This window comes from Lingula anatina, chromosome 5, assembly GCF_051362555.1.
Source record: "Lingula anatina isolate TDL-2025a chromosome 5, LinAna3.0, whole genome shotgun sequence".
Classification (NCBI taxonomy): domain Eukaryota; kingdom Metazoa; phylum Brachiopoda; class Lingulata; order Lingulida; family Lingulidae; genus Lingula; species Lingula anatina.
Genome location: NC_141771.1, coordinates 5,911,503 through 5,931,883, shown reverse-complemented (window position 1 = coordinate 5,931,883; position 20,381 = coordinate 5,911,503). Strand labels below are relative to the sequence as shown.

The 20,381-nt window shown below is 36.1% G+C and overlaps 1 protein-coding gene and 1 long non-coding RNA gene across 3 annotated transcripts; both read right to left on the bottom strand.

Moving 5' to 3' along the window:
- Positions 1-601: 601 nt before the first annotated feature.
- On the bottom strand, positions 602-4,520 carry LOC106163729 (uncharacterized). The gene is made up of 4 exons (XM_087013741.1): positions 4,437-4,520; positions 2,842-2,996; positions 2,406-2,448; positions 602-2,080 (listed from the first exon to the last, which is right to left on the bottom strand). Exons 2-4 carry the CDS (start codon positions 2,977-2,979, stop codon positions 1,191-1,193), a joined length of 1,071 nt encoding a protein of 356 aa, XP_086869867.1. The 5' UTR covers positions 2,980-2,996; positions 4,437-4,520; the 3' UTR covers positions 602-1,190.
- An 11,926-nt stretch (positions 4,521-16,446) lies between these two features.
- LOC147761535 (uncharacterized) lies at positions 16,447-19,012 on the bottom strand. 2 transcript variants are annotated; one of them, XR_015334816.1, is made up of 4 exons: positions 18,041-19,012; positions 17,699-17,792; positions 17,119-17,273; positions 16,447-16,939 (listed from the first exon to the last, which is right to left on the bottom strand). It is a non-coding gene; the product is annotated as an uncharacterized LOC147761535 (long non-coding RNA). The 2 variants fall into 2 exon arrangements; XR_015334817.1 differs by having other exon boundaries at positions 16,447-16,920.
- Positions 19,013-20,381: the final 1,369 nt, after the last annotated feature.

Sequence of the window (20,381 nt, the reverse complement as noted above, 5' to 3'; positions counted from 1 at the left end):
TAGCTATTATTCTGATGTCTGAGTTTGTCATCAGACCACGTGACCTCCATAGATGGCTATGCTCTGTAATAAACTCTTAAGAGATTATAACATAAAACCAAACTTTTTAGAAAAATAAAAACAGGGACTAACTTTAAATGTAGAAATGGATTTATTTACCATTGGTAAGTATAGGAAAATTGTTGTTTACTCTTGGAAAATTCATTTTTTGTCAAAACGAACAGTTACCATCCCTTTAATATGACTGCTATTATGACTGAGTATTTCTGGAGAAGAGATGAAGCTGACAACAGCTTGAGAGAAGTATACATAAATAATCCTTTCCGAAACTTCGAGGGCCTTCAATTAAATTACTGCACTGAATAAAAAATATAAGTGCACAGATGCATGCGGGTGTCTAAGGCTGTGTTCAGAATAGAAGTTATCGTACTAGCAGGATCGATCTACAATATCTCGTCGGGGATTCCCGGTTAAAGGCGCAGTCAGTATAATCAGCCTAATTGTTTGACACGCCCCTTCGCAAAGCAACACGAACAACATCATGGACCACGAAGTTTTCCCGACTTAAACAAAGTACAGCTTAAAAGATATGATGGGCGTGTCAGACAATTCAGCTGAAGTCGTCTGAAGCTTTTTTTACAGACTAACATGCATGTGGAGGAAAGTAACGTAACTTCTATCAGACCTTGAATTCGTAGATAGGCCTATAAAACCGTTTTGTGCTTATTATATATTGAAAATAACTATTCACGTGTATACTGTGTGGCGCGAAATGGTGGAATGCTGTATGATAGCATAATCAGTAGGGCACATACTCTGATAATAAACCACAATTTATACAAATAGCGATACTACTGCAACAAACACGGTCTGCAGCTATGAGGAGATACTCCCACTTTAATAACCTCAATTCAAACGAGTAAAATTACATTACACCATTCAACCTGCTTTAAAGATAAACACAGATTCAAGATGCTATATAAAACAAATTATGGGACAAACACGAGCCGATTTATTATTTCCAATCTATTTAAACCGTTTTACGGACTTTAATGTCTTCATTATAGCGTACATGTACTTAAATGACAATTCAGAAATTAAGACATATTCCAAAACATCTCCTTCTGTACCCCTGGGTTAGGTAGACCCACTTATTCGTCCATTACTTGATTATTATTAAATTATTTTTATCAGAGCGTCTTTTTCAAGACTAAGACACCATGCATTCCAACCGGCTTGCGTTCAAGTATCTCATAATTTGCAGTGATCTGTTCAATCCGAGCTTCTCCATATATACGGTGTGCGTTAAATACCAAAGAGCCCTCCGAGGTGCCAAAATTGACTGGTATACCCAGATAAAACAACGCACCAGGCTTAAGCATGCACCATATTTGAGCTGCTGCCTCCAGGTCACCGTGTGGATTGATGGGGTCTCCATAGCGACCAAGGCCAGAGTGTTCCAAAGAAGAAAACGAAGCAGCAAAATCCATTAGGAGCGATTGGTTCTTGGTGATTTTATCCGCTAAATCTGACATAAACTCGAAAGACAGCTGTGGGTGGTCGAAGAAAACAGCGTTGTAATCAACAGTTGTCACGTGTTTCACGCCAAGATTTAATAGCATGACTTCCAGCCAAGGACTTTGACTTCCGATGACAATCCCTGTCTTTTCTTTTAATTGATCTTTGTATCTGTAGAGAACCTGTTTGAAGCCATTGCTCTCTGCTCCATATGAACCAATGTTTTTATCTTTATCATTAGTTAGAAGAGTTTTGATTTGTTTTGGAGTAAATGTTACCTTTGGACCCTGACGTGAGCCATCAAAGTACATAGAACTCAAATTCATACCGCCATTCTGTGTGAAATCCAAAAGCAGCTCTGGAGGTGGCTTCTTCAGGGGCGGCTTGAAAACTTTCCCGGGCGGATTCTTCAATCTGAGAAACATATCCTTACAGTTAAAGTCTTTTCTCAAGAAAGGGTCTTCTTTTCTCTTGTGCATGGAAAAATTGCAAATTTGACCACAGAGTGGAAAGGAATGCACTCTGTCTATATCCTCCCCGGCGTGAGCCATCTTTGCCAGTGCTGAAAACGGGAGCAAAACGTATGTAACTTCATGTTAATTACATCTTCTTCCTGTTGAGAACTAATGCATCTGCCTGGTAATGTACTCTATATATTTCGAGTCGGCAATGTCACTGTACTGATTTTATTTATTATTATTTTATTTATTTATCTATTTTTCTTGTGAACTCTTCTAGGATGTTATTTAGATTTTTTTCTGTGCTTTGAAAAAGTTGATTTTATGGAACGAACGTCTTCTGCTCCCCCTTTTAAATCATCAACAGAATGCAGTTTTATGCTTATGTGATGGTGATTCAATTTTGTCACAAAATCATTTGAAAATTACCATCGGTCAATCGATCCTGTCTGGCTCTGTTGTATTGGTGTACCTGAACGAAATAGAAAATGCAAAATTATTCCATCCAAAGAAAATGCAAAAAGCAAAATTATTCCACATACAGGTTCAACCCTATTCCAATGATCACCGATACTTATCCTAATGCAGCAACAGGATAACTGTCTGAGCAATCCTTGAAATGTCACTGTATTTCTTTCTCTCAGTTCTATTTTTCGTTAACTGTATTTACTTATTTTTACGTACAGGTATGTCTTCATGTGTTGTTTCGTCCCTTTGAAAAGGGCAATTACTAAATTTGCATATTTGTTATTTATTTTTTTAGCTAGATCGAGAAGCGTGTTTTTATTTATTTGAAATTTGAAGCAAAAGCTATAGCTCAAATGAAATATGGCAGCAAGATGCATCATTCCTTAAACAGTTTTACCTGAACGTTCCTTGTATCGAACTGTTCCTCAACCAATACAGTGTTTCTTTGCTGTAAGGCGTAGCTCACAATCAGTAGCAGTACGATTATACTTACTACAAATCCGACTAACTGGTTTGTTCTTAACTTTTGTGTCATCTTCAAATGTCGTGTCACTGGAAATAATAAATAGTCACAACCTATATATAAAATTATAATTAGTAGCAGGCTGTCACGTTCATGTACTACGGAATAGTCCGAACATTGTTCTAAAAGCTTAGACACAGGCGCGTTCCCAATGAAAATATCGTTCTTCTTAGATCGTTCCAACTCCTCATGGACTCTCGTTGAATGCAATAAGATTAACTGAATGATAATCATCCTCGAACGGGGGTTAATTTCGTGTGGCCTCGGCTTCCAGAAGAATTTTTCACCTTGTTTTGAGTGCGACCGAACACACACGAAAGTCAGTTACCCCAAGCTGCTGTATTTTTAGATACAAATTTTATTTGTAATTGTAACAAGCATAATTTCTTTTTTATTTTAAATAACCCCAGCCTAGCACGTATTGTTGTTTCCCTTGCTCAGGTAACGCTGTCTATTTTTTTATCACTGAACAACAACTAAGGCATTCTTGCTGTGAACTTCGCATCCTTCACACCATAAATTGTAAGCATTACATATGCATCAATGGAATAATTTACTTCCATTATTTAACGTAAAAATGTAAGCCGTGATTAAAGAATACTTATTTGGAGTTTAATAAATTGACACCACTCGCCCGGGCAGCAATGCATTAATATTAACATGACTATAAAACGATGTTATTTACAGTACTAGACATCGCTCTGTGGTCCCAATCTATAACCAACCCATCGAATACTCAGGAAACAATAGGAGTTCAAAGTAAGATAGTTACAGTTACTGGCCCAGCTTTTTGCAACATTTTTCAATCAAAACAGATAAGGATACCAAAATTGATTTATAAATAATATGATATGATTCTCTTTGGGTGGTGTTTGGGGGGAGGGGGTGCGGGGCGGGGCGGGGCGGGGCGGGGCGGGTGAACCCTAAGTATACTACTTTTATTTTTACCCTAAGTACCGTACATTAAGTGGCATTTTAATTTTTATCTCAGGTAAAGTCAAGGAGTGCACTGAAAATAAGGTGACATACTATTAACCACATATCTTGGCTTTGGTTGTGTCACATGCGCCCATAAAGTGTGGTCAAGGTGCTAGGCGCATGGATGTCCCGCTTTAAATGATATTTAGTGAGTCTTTCAACGATGTATACAAAAATCGGGGCATTCAGTACAATACAAGTACAATACAATACAAATAAATAAATAAATAAATACAGTACAAGTTCAATACACGTGCCGTGTTTTATGTGCATGTTTGAGACTAAAATAAGGCAATAAATGTAGTTACTCCTTGCTCGTATTATTTTGAGTGTCTTAATTTACATGCCAAGTAGCCGACATGCCAAGACTCGCCTACCCTATTACCACTCGGTATTTTTGTTGATACCCATTGGGTCGTAGAGGATGCCTACCCATCAGCTGTCATTAATTGTAAAAGATAACATTTGAGATACATTTGCTTAAAACTCACCTAAGCTAGCCAGATTGTAACAGCAAGTTCAGTTTTCTCGCCTCAACAGAATAATGCATGTAACCAAACTGCTTAGACTATGGGGGTCACATTGTGTAGATATAATTCTTGCTATTATTCAAATTCATGTGCAGTAGCTACGTTACTTCACTGCGCACGGAAACATTCAATTCCCAAGACAATTTGATTTAAATAGTCTTGTAATGATAATGGTGAAAATATATTTAAAATAGGTTTGTTTATTTTTATTAACATATACAGTGTACACTCCTAAGCAACCATCATCATGGAGTTCACTGGTGTTATTTTAATTAAAAAAAACAACAAACATTAAAAAACAAATGTGACTATGGTGCAGACCTACATGTAATAAGCCACACATCCCTTAATATCCATCTCATTTCAACTATACCATCAAACAAATTATGAAAACCAAAAGTAGAAATTGCCTGGAAATGGTGCATCATTATTACACGATTACCCACAGTACGTACAAATAACGCTACCAGCGCAATATACAGTGTTCCCCCCTAGGAGTAAATAATTTCATTCCAATAAGCTACACTCAAACAAAGGAAATTGCAATCACTGTGCATCCTGCTATGAAAAAAATATATAAGTGTAGCAGTCATTCACGCATTCCTAGGGTCATTTTCAAGGTGTGTATCAGTACGCATTTCACAGTATCAGACGCGACACCGCTCTTGCCTAGTACGCGATGTGATAGTGACGATTCTCAGCGGCGTTGAAAAGCATTGCATCACCACTCAAAATCTGTTCGGGGTATGATACTGTGAAATGCGTACTGACTCACACCTTGAAACGGGTAGTGTGGTCCGATCTACCGGTGAATTCAGGATCATTCGGTGCCGAGTCTGGTAGTTGGGTAGGCCTGAAGGTGATCAAGTAAGTATTCACAGAGTTCCTGAAGAGGCCTCAAGACTTGTGTCGCTCCTAGAGTGACGGGAGGAGGGAAAACGAATTCATTGGAGCCAAAACACCAATTGAAGTCGTCGATGTAAATCTGAATCACGCCAAATATAAAATATTGGAGGTAAAACCTATCTCAATATTAGCTGTTGACTGAAGAAAAATTCACATCATTCAAATATAGAAATATTTTGGAAAACACCTGCCCACCATTTGTAAGAAGGCACCTCAGAAATAATTTAATTTTACAAAGATGAAAATGCCCGACCACACAGAAAACCTGTATTTGCAGATTGCATGCAGAACCAATGGTCTGAACAGCTGTCGCAGCCATCAAAATTACCAGATTAAAATTATACAGACAATCTGCGGGTAATAACCACTCACCGAATCAACGACGTACTGGTCCTACAACAAACCTGCACAAACTGGACAAATTCTGACCCATACTTGGAATGATATTCCAGATCAGACTCTAAGAAACCTGTCAAAATGAATTGCTTGCCGTTTGAGAGCCCTGGTAGCGGTCAGATGAGGCAAGACTCACCTAATTTAATATTATCACTTGGCTTTTAGAGTTCAATATTAAATATTCAATATTTAATGTCAGGTCTGTATATGCATTATACAGGTACTTTCTAATTAGCGAATATAGAGTTCCACTTCATGTATTCAGACCGTTCAGTCGTTGTGATAAAGGCGCAACGTATAATCTTCTAAAAATCATCCATGCTGTAAAACCTTAAGAAACAACATTCCAAGTGCTTATGGACCCAAGTTTCTAAACTGTATTCAATCGTTTATATATATATATATATATATATATATATATATATATATATATATATATATATATATATACATATATATATATATATATATATATATATATATATATTTTTTTTTTTTTAAATGTAAGTAATAAAACAGATGAATCATAAACACAAAGCGGCCCTCTCCTATAACTAACCACTCTTTATTTGGTCCTTTTTATAATATAGCAAAGCACCGAAAGAGACTTCTTAACACCTTATGCTTAAAGTTACACTGCAGGCGTTAAAACATTTCCCAATGTTACATTTCTATGCTCTGCATGTTTTATTTCTCCTGCAAAGCTAAACATCTCCATATGCACACATAAACATGAATTTCGACATACACCTACATCTACACTTGCATATGTACAAAGACTGACAATGTACTTGTTAATGAAATTCAATGATTGAATTTAGACAAATGTAATCATGGAATTTAACAAATTAGAAAAAACTTTAAATGGAAAATTACCTGTGCAGTGTGCGGCACTTGCGGCAAAATGCTGTACAGTATTGCTGTTTTATTAATCACCCACACTTCATTCGAGTAGTGATACTAGCGAAATATGCAGCGTCTTCTTATAGGAATAAATAATTCCATTTTAAGTAGCTCAACTCAGATGAAAAATCTTATTACACTGCACACGTAGCCTGCTGTGTAAAGAAGCAAAGAGATAGACTGAGGACTAAAAAAGCACTCCGAGAGCGCAGACGTCCGCTAAGGCATCAATTTTTATTATTATTATTATTATTATTGATTATTGATTGATTATTGATCCGGATCACCACCAAAAACTAATCATCTGTTCCTTGATCCACTCTGCCAGTTCCTGAAAATTCCATCAAAATCGGTCCATGACATTCTGAGTTATGTTGATGACAGACAGACAGACGGATAGACGGACATACAAACAAACAAACAGGCGTGAAAACATAACCTCCTTGGCGGAGGTAAACATATAATCAAACTTTGCAACTTATGTGATCAAATTTAACCACAATCTGTTTGTATAAATATGAATAAAAAGTTTACTTCTGGACAGGCAGGAAACACAAAAATGAACAAAAATCGCTAAAGCAAACTTGTTTTATCTACTTATTTCCTGTAAGTATAAAAATGCGTGCACGTTCCATCAAAACCCGCGTAATTCGAAAAAAATGCGTGCTATTGATTGATTTGTCTTCTCTAGTGCACTTTTTGCAGTAACAAGTCGTTTCCGACCACACTTTTCCATAACGTTCAATATTGCTATATATAAGACCGCATTCACATCGAGTTGAGCCATGGATCTAAAAAGTCACGAACTAAATATGGCGGACGTACATGAAAGGAAAACCGCCTAATCTTTTAATAGTCTCTCCGCCTCTCACACGTCTCCCCACGCATCGTCCCTGCGGGGGTACAGTCATTTAATCTCGGCTCCATTGGGACGACACATGGGGAGGCGTGTGAGAGGCGGAGAGACAATTAAAAGATTAAGCGGTTTTCGTTTCATGCGCGTCCGCCATATTTAGTTCGTGACTTTGTAGATCCATGGCTCAACTCGATGTGAATGCGGTCTAAGTTGAATTTACGATGTTCCAAGGTCACGTTTTAGTAAAAATTATCCTGCTTCCATGAGTTACAATTAAATACGACAGCTTTCTGGTCAGCATTTGGGTTTTGAAATGTATTACTGGGTCAAAAAGAATATTTTATATATCCATGCAGATGAGTTTTTGCCGGCGGCATAATTTCATGCTATAGTGTTAGTTAAAAGGTCACTTCTCTCATCCCAATCTTCTTGTAGACTAGACGTTGGAAGAGTAAAATGGCCCATAGTCCAGCCACCATCATAAAATGATATGATAAACAATTCAATTATATAAACCATCGTTAAATATGAGCTCAACCCCATCGCTGCTGTACGTGAGGCAATTATTTTAGCAAATTTGTACCTGTGCATTTTACAATGCGTTACGTAATACCTTGTGCATTGCAAAGTTTGATTCCATTGTGCTCAATTTGTGACTTTTAAGAGTATCAATATATCGTATCGATACCTGATATCAATAACATTATATTTCAATAATCATTGATCATTGAGGTTTGTTCAGTGATCGGATGTCGATAAACAGGAAATACAAAACCAATCAATTGGCAATTTCTCCAATAAGTTTGTAACTGAACTATCAACTGCGTCTGAGCTTCGATTTTATCCAAGGTCGATATTTTTCGAGTGTGCATGCACTTATTATGTTCATTCAAAACCATCGTTTTCTACATGTAGGAAAAGAAGTCTAAGAATGACAGCTTATTTCGTTTTCGATCTTTCCACTTAAATGTATGCAGCAAGGTAGTCTTCGAAAGTTGCATCGCTTCTAGATACTGTGCATTTTTATTTATAAGCCATTTTATAAATAATGACTCCGTCAATTGTTATAAATTACAAAAATCTAATGTTGAAATGTTTATTTGACTACGTGATACTTCCACTGAAATTTCACGTCAGGCAGCAGTCTAGTTCTCATCATAAAGCTTCTAAAAACTAAGCATTGGAATTTTCCGAAAAATCCTAACCTAATTCAGGCGATACATTCGACTCTTCCTCAATTTATTTAATCATCACTAGTTTCTGCAGCAAACAAATCAAGGCTGATTTATATAAGGGAGCGGTTGAAAAAGAAAATAAAAAGAAAGAAATCCATCCAGCAGACACGTCTTAAATTCTCCATCGTTGCATGTTTCAGTTTTAATTTAGTTCTCATTTCAGGAGAAGTCCGCCGCTCCGTCCACTTCATCAGCCCTGGGGTATTACAACTTCGCAGCGAGTGCCGGCGTAGCCGCTGGCACAGTCACAGGAGAAGGTCGGGTAGGCTGGGTCGGCTTCGGGGAAGATTTCGGGATCAGGAATCGTTTTCACGCAGGTGCCTCCGTTCTCACATTTTCCATGTGCCACGCACACCTGTAAAGTAAAGCAACTGTGTTTGTTGTTCTCTTGAACAGTGTGGCTGGACTTGGGATGATACAAGGGAAAAGTTGAGGCTGACAAACAGTTTATGATATATATTATGAAAAACTGAGTTTAATGTTTTAATGCAAGCATGTATGCTGTACAACACGAATAACATCAATAATTCAACAGTTAAAGAAAAAATGCACAGACAAAGAGAAGATGGACAAATTAAAGTATAACATATTAAAATTGTGTACAACTAAACTAAACATAATTATCACACGTACTGATTTCAGTGAATGTTTACTTTGGATGCGATGATCTGTGGCAATAAGTCAAACCTTGTCGCTGAATACCAGTAGAAGACACCAGGACAACCCCCCACCCCCACCCCCCACCCCCACCCCCAACAACCATCAGCACCGCAACTCTCAATTCGTTTAAAAAAACTGTTTCAAGAAGCAAAGTAATGCATTACGAGGATAAAATTTCCTGTATCCACATTTAGAAAAATTATTTAACTTTGATAATCTATTTAATCCTAATATTAATCAGCTAAAATTTGGGATAAAAAATAACGTTTTTATTACTTGCCATTTTAAGTACCACAAAATAATTTCTCAATAACTTAGAAATTGGTTGCAAAATTGTTCTTACATTATTTGAAAGTGAGGATTCAGAGTGTTTTTTTTTTTAGATTTTTTAACCTTGAAACAAACAGACAATATATATATATACGAGCATACAATCATGCACTCATGCATCTGAACAATAAAATTAAAACAGATCAAAATGTATTTCCGAATATCACAAACATTACCTCTTCCTTCACGCAGTCAGTGAAACTACAGGCAGTATCTTCCGTCATGGTGGCCACGGAATTACTAGTGAGACTATTCAGAGAACACATTTTCTTCCCGCCATCGTGGCAAAACTGCACGGACATACAATCTTCTTCATCAAGGCACTTCTGTGTACATTCCGCCATAGACCGCGCTGGTGCCGTGAACAGAACGTGGGACGAGTCTAGCTTTAGGTTCTTAAACAATTTGCCACTACATGTTCTGAATGCGTGGCCATGGACGTCTTGTGCACTCCATACGGCTGTTAGCAGGAGTGTTAATCCTGAAAAGGAGTAGAACAGTGCGTTGAGTAAGCCTTCATTTGCTGAATTTTGTTCCATATACTGATAATATGTACCCGTCATCACATACATTATCGAACTTACTCATTTAGGAGCTGAATAATAAACAGGAATTATGAATGAGTAAAATTAAAAAGCAAGCGACATCAATTAAAAATGAACACCATGATGGCAACATGTAAAAGAAGACAGTTAAGTCATTAAGGAATAAGACTAAATAAAAAATACAAAAATAGAAAGCACAAAACAAGATAAAATGAAAATTCCTTACATCTCTCCATGCACTGTACATGTAAAACTTCTTAATTACCTGTTACGTAGGAGGTTTTTCTTTGATGACTTAGGTGTGACAGATCCATATCTTTTTTCTACAATTTATCGCACAGATTCTTCTCAAAGTTTTCTCAGTGTCACAAGCGGTTTATCCAGATAATGTTCCCCTCTAGCTAGATGCCGTAAGTCATGGAATCCAGTTGCTTGATTTTGTGCATGTGAAGCCAAGCCGAACGAAAACTCCTAAAGGAAAATTCAACTGAGAACTGGTGGAATTCTCTTGCTCTCTTCCCTTTGTTTTGTTTTTCTTTTTTTAAATCTCAAATGCGCCACAAATTTTTACGACTCGTGCCGAAACAAGTATCTTAAATACACGTCTGCAAGTGCCACTAATGCTCTCTGGTAACATTATACAAGCGTCTTTAATCTGTCGGTGGCGTTATACATGCATGACGTAAGCACTGTCGGACAATTGAAGCCAAGTCACAAATATTTAATGCTTGTGCCATTGATTGAAAACGACAGAAAAGAAAAGGCAAGGCAAACATCAATAGTAAAATGGAATTGATTCCATCGATCCAAATGCAAAATTGAAAAAAAAAAGTAGAAACCCTTTCTGCACCTCCCCTGCCGGTAGACAAAGCACCTCCCCTGCCGGTAGACAAAGCACCTCCCCTGCCGGTAGACAAAGCACCTCCCCTGCCGGTAGACAAAGCTAGAGTTACTATCCAAAGAGCTGTAACTCTAGCTCATAGTATGCCACTGGCGGCCATTATCCAAGCTCGGGGTGGGCATACCCTCTATTTAGATTAATAATGAACTCTGAAAGTGTTTCTGGACAATTTCCCCTAATTTCATATTAATTGTCAATCACAGTATAAATTTATGTTTAATTTTTCACTTGGTACTGTTATGTAAAAAAGTACTCTTTTTGGGGGCATGAGAAAAAAAAACTTATGGTAATTAACCCCTGTGAAGTTGATTCCTGGTTCCTTATTCCTTATTCGGTTACTTATTCAAATGTGAAGTTGGTTACTTATTCCCGGTTCCTTATTCGGTTACTTATTCAACTTTTTTATGTTTTTTTATGATTTTGATGCTAAAATACCTGTTTCATCATACTAGCACCCCCTCTTCATCTAGATGACACCCTAAAATTGTTAAATATACCACCAAAAACACAAAATATAACCCATTCCTTATTCAAAAGTCCTGTTACTTATTCGGTTACTTATTCCTTATTCGGTTACTTATTCCTTATTCGGTTACTTATTCAACTTTTTTATGTTTTTTTATGATTTTGATGCTAGAATACCTGTTTCATCATACTAGCACCCCCTCTTCATCTAGATGACGCCCTAAAATTGTTAAATATACCACCAAAAACACAAAATATAACCCATTCCTTATTCAAAAGTCCTGGTACTTATTCGGTTACTTATTCCTTATTCGGTTACTTATTCAACTTTTTTATGTTTTTTTATGATTTTGATGCTAAAATACCTGTTTCATCATACTAGCACCCCCTCTTCATCTAGATGACACCCTAAATTGTTAAATATACCAATAAAAACACAAAATATAACCCATTCCTTATTCAAAAGTCCTGTTACTTATTCGGTTACTTATTCCTTATTCGGTTACTTATTCAACTTTTTTATGTTTTTTTATGATTTTGATGCTAAAATACCTGTTTCATCATACTAGCACCCCCTCTTCATCTAGATGACACCCTAAATTGTTAAATATACCAATAAAAACACAAAATATAACCCATTCCTTATTCAAAAGTCCTGTTACTTATTCAGTTACTTATTCCTTATTCGGTTACTTTTTTCCAAGGAGCTTAGGCTCTGACGTCATTGTGACAATGATCATCCGTGGACTTGCTGCCTGCTGATTGGTACACTATGACATGATTCCCATTTAAATCCATAAAATATGAGATCAAAAAAGCACTTAAAGACTAACTATATAAATCCAATGATGCCCATTTTTACTATGACGCCAGAGCCCAAACCTCGCTTTGAAAGGGGATTCCCCACCCACATGACTAACTATAAACCCACAATAAAATCCAAAAGACAAAAGGAGATGAATTTAGGAAATTCTTTGTAATTCAACTTCAGGTTGATTAACAGTATTTTGAAGAGACAAGAATATACAAGCAGTAGATGAATTAGAAGGGTGTGAGAAATTAAGTGTATAAACTGCAAATAAGGCTATGTTACAATAGTAAAATTGATAAATAAACAGTATTTAATCAAGGGAAGACATAAAACCGGTTTTAATTATTGATTAAAACGGAAATTGATGGCAGGTGACTATGAAAGGAGAGGTAGTATAAACCTGTTGATGATTAAATTAACTAGGCTATAGTCTGTTTGACGAAACCTTGCTGTCTTTAGAAGCGCAACACTCTATATGAATGTATTCATAAGTTCAAAATTCAACTTTTATTGGAGTTTGAATGGGAGAGTGCATGTTGAGCAGAAAATATGGGCATAAGTTTGTTATCAAGTATTGCAATTTTCCCTTCCTGTCATCTTTAGACTTTGAAATATCCTAGACTCTCAGTTCTTATACTGCTAATACGATGTAATCTCAAGATTCAGAAAGTATTTGTTTATTAAAATCTGTTGAGGATGAGAGCAGTTGGTGCCCAAAAAACAACCCGGCAAGTTTTCGTCAAACAGACTATAGGCCTCTATGTCAGGGGAGAGACACGAGGCCTATGTAAGCAAAGATTTGACGTTTTTATTGGTATATTTAACAATTTTAGGGTGTCATCTAGATGAAGAGGGGGTGCTAGTATGATGAAACAGGTATTCTAGCATCAAAATCATAAAACAACATAAAAAAGTTGAATAAGTAACCGAATAAGGAATAAGTAACCGAATAAGGAATAAGTAACCGAATAAGTAACAGGACTTTTGAATAAGGAATGGGTTATATTTTGTGTTTTTAGTGGTACATTTAACAATTTTAGGGTGTCATCTAGATGAAGAGGGGGTGCTAGTATGATGAAACAGGTATTCTAGCATCAAAATCATAAAACAACATAAAAAAGTTGAATAAGTAACCGAATAAGGAATAAGTAACCGAATAAGTAACAGGACTTTTGAATAAGGAATGGGTTATATTTTGTGTTTTTAGTGGTATATTTAACAATTTTAGGGTGTCATCTAGATGAAGAGGGGGTGCTAGTATGATGAAACAGGTATTTTAGCATCAAAATCATAAAAAAACATAAAAAAGTTGAATAAGTAACCGAATAAGGAATAAGTAACCGAATAAGGAATAAGTAACCGAATAAGTACCAGGACTTTTGAATAAGGAATGGGTTATATTTTGTGTTTTTATTGGTATATTTAACAATTTTAGGGTGTCATCTAGATGAAGAGGGGGTGCTAGTATGATGAAACAGGTATTCTAGCATCAAAATCATAAAAAAACATAAAAAAGTTGAATAAGTAACCGAATAAGGAACCGGGAATAAGTAACCAACTTCACATTTGAATAAGTAACCGAATAAGGAATAAGGAACCAGGAATCAACTTCACCGGGGTTATAAATTAACGCCTTTTTTCACATTTGCATTGGTTGTTTCTCCTTGACTTTACCAATCCTCCAGCTTCACAAATTTAACAATATAAACAGTAGTAAGTTGGTAATATCAATAATTATGAAAGAAACAGGGCGATATGCATCCCAAAATTTCCAGTTAATTCGAGGTAATGATGTAACAGCAGAGTTTTAGGGTAAGAAATGTAATATCGATTTCAAACAGATCTTCCTCGCCTGAATAGCTATAACGCCTATTTAATTACACCAATAAGTATTACAATCTGGTGCAATGGAATTTTCATGAGAGGCTTACTTCTTATTTTATAAGTAAAGAGGCGAAACAATGTCCATGTTTTATGGAACAGCGTAATTAGAGACTCACGTTTCCTAAAGAAAACCACTTGCATCGTATTGTAGATCATGCCCTTGTCGTCAACCACGCTAATATTGTCATATTTCACCTGTCTTAGTTACAGAGTTACGTCGCAAACCGATCACTATCTCACACAAAAAAAACGACCACAAAACTTGCCAAACCTATCTGCTGGAGCGCGATTGGTGGTGAATAAAGCGACAAAAATGGAGTTCTTGTTCTAAAAATCTTCATTTTTGTTGTACTAATATAAGGATAAGTATTTTACATAAAAGAAACCTGACAACAACTAATTTGTCATATGACAGCCATTATAATGTGCCCAACACCTGTAGACAACCAACCCCCTTAACTGATCGCATATCTTCGACTTACGTTACATAAATAATATCACATTGCTTTCATTACTTTGATTAGCGTTAACATATACACGGTGATGTATCGATATATCTGGTTTCACCCTGCTAGTTTTACCATACAGACATAACAATCCTTTCTCTGTGCGTAATTGATTAAAATAGAGCTCACTAAGCAAGCATTTGCTAACCCTCTCTCTGGCCATGTTGTTTCCGTATATGTCCATATGAACCAAGGCTCACTGTAAGCCTACTGACCACTATACTGACCGCTTGATCCACGAATAATATACAAAGAACGCATCAGGGTGGGGTTGTGGGGTTGGGGTGGGGAGATGAGGGGGGGGGGGGAGGGGGGAGGAGTGGGTGAACCGAGTTGCCTTCTTCTTGATTTTTTTTAAACATCTTTATTCTCAAGAGGGTTAAATATTGATAGAGTATAATTTAAGGTGGCAATTCGCCTAGGCATTATATTGCTCACCTTTGAGATTTAAGTGTGTGTCCATGATAAGACCAGTCAGAGGGTGGCAAGGTGGGGGTCAACAGATTTCAACCAAATTCATAATATTGTTGCATATATAGGAGATATTAAGATTGAAGACAACAATCCCAAAAGAAATCATTGGATATAATTATAATATGATATTATATGTTTTGGCCATTTTTGGCTTGATTTTCAGCTTCGGTCAATAAAGCCACTTCATAAGCAAATATGTCAAAACTGATGACTTTTTAAAATTAATTGAAAATTTACCTATTTAAACCAGCCATTTGCCATTGAGAATATGTTACTAAATTTCAGTTTAACCCACAAACTAAGGAGCCACGCCCATTTTTATGACCCCACCCCCCAAACTCACTTTTCTACCAACCAATGTTCAAGAATTCATATCTCTCTTTTTGCAGGCTTGACAGCCACAAAATTTAATAGGGATCCTAAGCATATATTGGTCTCATCATACAACATTTAAAAAGTGTGTTAAACACAACAGAAGATATTGAAAAAGTGCCTCAAACTTTAGCAATTTTAGCAGAAAACCAAACGGCCGAAATCAAGATATCAGTACATTTTGAGATAATACCTTCCAATAATCAAATTTAATCAAAGACTCACAGCCAGGAATTCAAACTGTGCTTTGATAAGGGCAAATCTATCCAATTTTTATAAATACAAAATGGCTGCCATCAAATCTGTCCCAAAATACAGTTACCCCAATTCCTCAAAATAATCAAGAGGCCCCTTTTTTGCAGGTTTTTTATTTTGAGATCTGTAACACAGGATTGCTCAAATAATATTCTTTTCAAACAGAACCATACAACTTCTGAATACATTTAAATTACTAGTGACAAGTTATCCCCCCCCCCCCCCCCCCCATTTCATAAGTTATTACTGTGCATATCCAGTGTCATCAGCATCTAAAGGTAAAAGGGAATGACTGTCTCATTTTATCAGTTTTCTCAAGTGCAACACTAATTAATCCACTTGAAATGATTTATACTGCATTTTTCAACCATTCTTTTTCCTTTCAAATGATTCATAGGCTTTGTAAATACATGTGAAATCTTTATATCTATATTCTTTTTCTATAAAGAAAATTAAAACAGAGTCAGCAACATACAATGACAGAAGGAGTACTTTATTTTTATATTATCAATTGGACAGTAAAAGAACAAAGCAGTTACTTTTTACAGGAGTGAAATCAAGTTATGAATCTCCAAGGTTCCAATATCACGGTCATATTTTCCATATACTAAACACAACAGTGATGGGTAGTGTTCCGCAGATTTTAATCTTATAACTGATTGATCCCCAAGTTTCTTCTTCTGGTTGAGAGATCCAGGGTCTCCTACAGTAATGATAATTCAGCAATCTTAGAATAAGTGTGGTAACTTGAAGCAACATGCCACTATAGTTTAGTGTGACTGAACTGTCAATTGTCAATATCTGTCAATTCAATGGCGACAATCCTTCTTTCCTACAAAACTGATTGAGATTGCCAAGCCTAAGATGCACATTTGTTATGGGGGATTGACCCAAGGTGGCTCTAAGTCCAATAGAGGTTTGCCAGGATATCCACTTCTACGTCTACCTGAATATGGCAGGACAGGCTGTCAAAAGAAAATGTATTAAACATATTTTAAGCTCATGTTAATTGCTGTATAAGAACAATTACTAAATAATATTCTGATCAAACATATTGCATAGGTATAAAAAAGGAAATCAAATATGCATGATTGTAGCTACCAGAATTTCATGACAGAAAAAGAAACAAATGAAAAAGGTAAACCTTTTTTCTTCTCCGTGGAAGTGTTCCAGGCATTACAAAGTTGGTGCTCACATCTGAATCTGATGAATTTGCCTGTGCAATTTCAGGTGACTTTTCTATTATTGTCTATAAGATTGTCCAGGTCAAGGTTCACATACAGACCTAGGATGTAAAATCTGAAAAATAGACATAACATCAATAAATGCTTTACAACAACAGAGGTTTACTGTGTTCAGAATAGAAACTATAAAGTAGCAGGAACAATCTATCTTAGCGGAGTATCATACTCGGGCTCAGTCGTTGTAATCAGCTTAATTGTCAGGCACACCCCCTTGCAAAGCAACATGAACAACATAATGGACCGCAAAGTTTTCCTGATTTTACTAAAGTACCTTTAGTTACAAGTGTCCTGTGTAATATGTAAGTCTTGAAAATTGAAGCACACTGTGTTACAAAGTCACATAAAGCTAGGCAGTTAAATTCAACTTCATTGTAAACACACATAAATCTGCATAGTGAATATGAAACTAAAATATAAAAAACTGGCACAAGTAACATCCCCTAAAATGCCAAAACTTGAACCTGAATGTGTGTTACATACCTTTGATTCTGGGTAAGAAATTTCTAATGAAGCTGTCTTCAAGTTCAGTATAGTCCTTAACTGTTTGTGTTATGATAACACATGTAACAAAGCCCTAGAATTTAATGCAAAAATATACTTCATAAGTTAGATACACAGTTAATTCTCTTCAGCATACATGTTTACCATGAAACAGAAATCAAGTAAAACTCTGTGAATTGAAATATACCAGTACGTCTTTTAAATTTGCTTAATATTCTTTATATTATTATTACTGAATAATATTCAAACTTATTATTTAAACTGGTTTGAGTTTTTAGTGTATCTGATTCTAGTATATGTATGCCACCACTGATCACTTACCTTACAACAAACATCCAGAGCTAAATCGATGAGATAGATAGATATATTGAGGAACCCAAGCCTGACAACAGTCATAAGTCTGAAGTGGTTCAACCAAAAAATGCACTTTCTAAGGACGACCAGCTGCTATGGTCATTTCTTGTTATATTCTGGTGCACACCAATCCTTCTGAGATGTACCTAAGCATCTCTAGTGCGTGTTCTTCATAAATTTAAGAAAGTATTTTGTTTTAACACTGTGAAGACGATGTGCTTTGCTCCACAGTTGCTCCGGTGATAATCCTAGTACCCGCCATGTTGAAAATAGGTCACAGAGTTAGCATCGTTATTTTACATTTAGTTTCCACAACATAAACAAATTAAAAAATGTCTTTTCGCTTCATAAGTTCGTCTGCAGGGCAAACATAATTATTTTAAGGGCTTTTCACAAACCTATACATGGTTTTGACTTATTAATTTAGTTGAAGAAACAGTTTAGCATTTTTAAAATAGTATAAAAATATTCGTTTTTAGGCCCTTTTTAAAATTGTTATAGTTCTAATTTTACAAGGTTTAACATAGATTTTATTTTACAAAATTTATTTTTCAACCCTTTTCTATCAGTACATACCAAAATTATATGGATACAACCTGCAAAAAAGAAGTTGTGTGCATTTAAAGAAGGGGAGGGGGTCAAGCATACGGAAAACATGCCTTATTAGAATCAACCTTGTGTGGTCATGACAGTGTCTTTTCAAAAAATCTGTACTGGGTATTAAAGGTCTTTCCTTAACCTATCATGTGGCTTACCTAAATAATTCCTTATGATGTACATGATTTTTTAAAAGAATATTTAAAATTATAACTTTTCAAGAGCTAAAAAATGCTATATTTTGGCAAAATTGACAATAAAAGATCTGCCCCCATATCTCTAAAACTAATGATCCAAAATAAGAAAGCCAGTGGCTCACAATATCTAATATGTTGATGGTTTACCACACCAAAAATTATTAAAATATGCTGACCCCCACCTTGCCGCCTTCTGACCGATCTGTCTGGCTTTCTCATGGACGCGCTCTTAATAATAATAATAATAATAATAATAATAATAATATTCAAGGAAAAGACAGTGGCGAGGACGTGAGTGGCATTAGAGGGGAGTGAGGGACAGGGCATGGGGGAAAGGTAATTATGGGGGGGGGGGGGGGGGGGGGGGGGCAATAGGCCATCAGGAGAGAGTGGTAGGCGCCAGAACAGAAATGGAAGAAGATTCAGACATTTTTGATTAAGAAATCCGACACTATTTCGAAAATTTTGTCGTTTTGTCCAGATGTTAGTGTTTTATGGCCATGTAGGAAGAGGGATATCTTATCTAGTTGGGTTCTGAAATATGCATAATTTACACCAAGTATATCTTCAACAGATTCGTAGAGAACACGATATATCCTTTGTTTCAGTGAAAGAAAAAATGTCGGATAGTTTCGAGTTTCCCACATAAACAGTTGGGAGAAGCCATAGCTGTCCAGTAATGGTCATATAGTTGGGCTCTAAATAACAAATCGACCCGGGCCTTATTTAGGATTTTTATGTACAGACACAGATGTGTCTGTACATATAGCCGTCACCTGCGTCTGTCGTCGCCGTCGCCGTCGCCGTAGGCCGTCGTCGCCGTCGCCGTGCACTCAGCGATAACACGATAAGTGGAATACCGTTTAATTCTTAGGCATGTTAACAGTCTCATTATTGAACTAATAAGATACATAAAAGTGTTTGTTTGACATTTCCTGCATCTTTATAACATTGTTAGTTGATTATGTAAAAAAGTTGGTAAACTTGTTATCGTGTATTGTGTAATAAAGTGTCAAAAATGGAAATAAACTCATATCATTGCAGATTGTCAGATTCAATAATCCACTATGTTCAGAATCTCAGAATGGAGGAAATTGGACATTTAACACCTTTCTGTTGATATTTTTCCCATCTCATCAATTTTCTTAGTTGATCTAATAAAAATGGCAGTAAAACGTTTATTTTGTTTTATGTTAAAAATGTGTTAAAAATGGAAATAAACCCATTGCAGAACAGTGCTGTCTTGTTTACATTTTGGCATTTTCAAGGTGTGACTTTGAAGTTCCATGTGCCTGAAGCCTTATGCTTGTTACACATTTTACTTACATTGGTATTACCTGTTGAGCATAATTAAAATTTGATGTTGAATATGCAGTTAAGCATAATGTACTTTTGCACCAGATTTGACAGTAGCCTATTTTGTGCATTGTTATTTCCTGCTTTTTGTCTGTACATTTGACAGCTTTGCTGCCTTGTTTCATTTTGTCTCGGAAGCTTCAGATGGGTGGTGGACA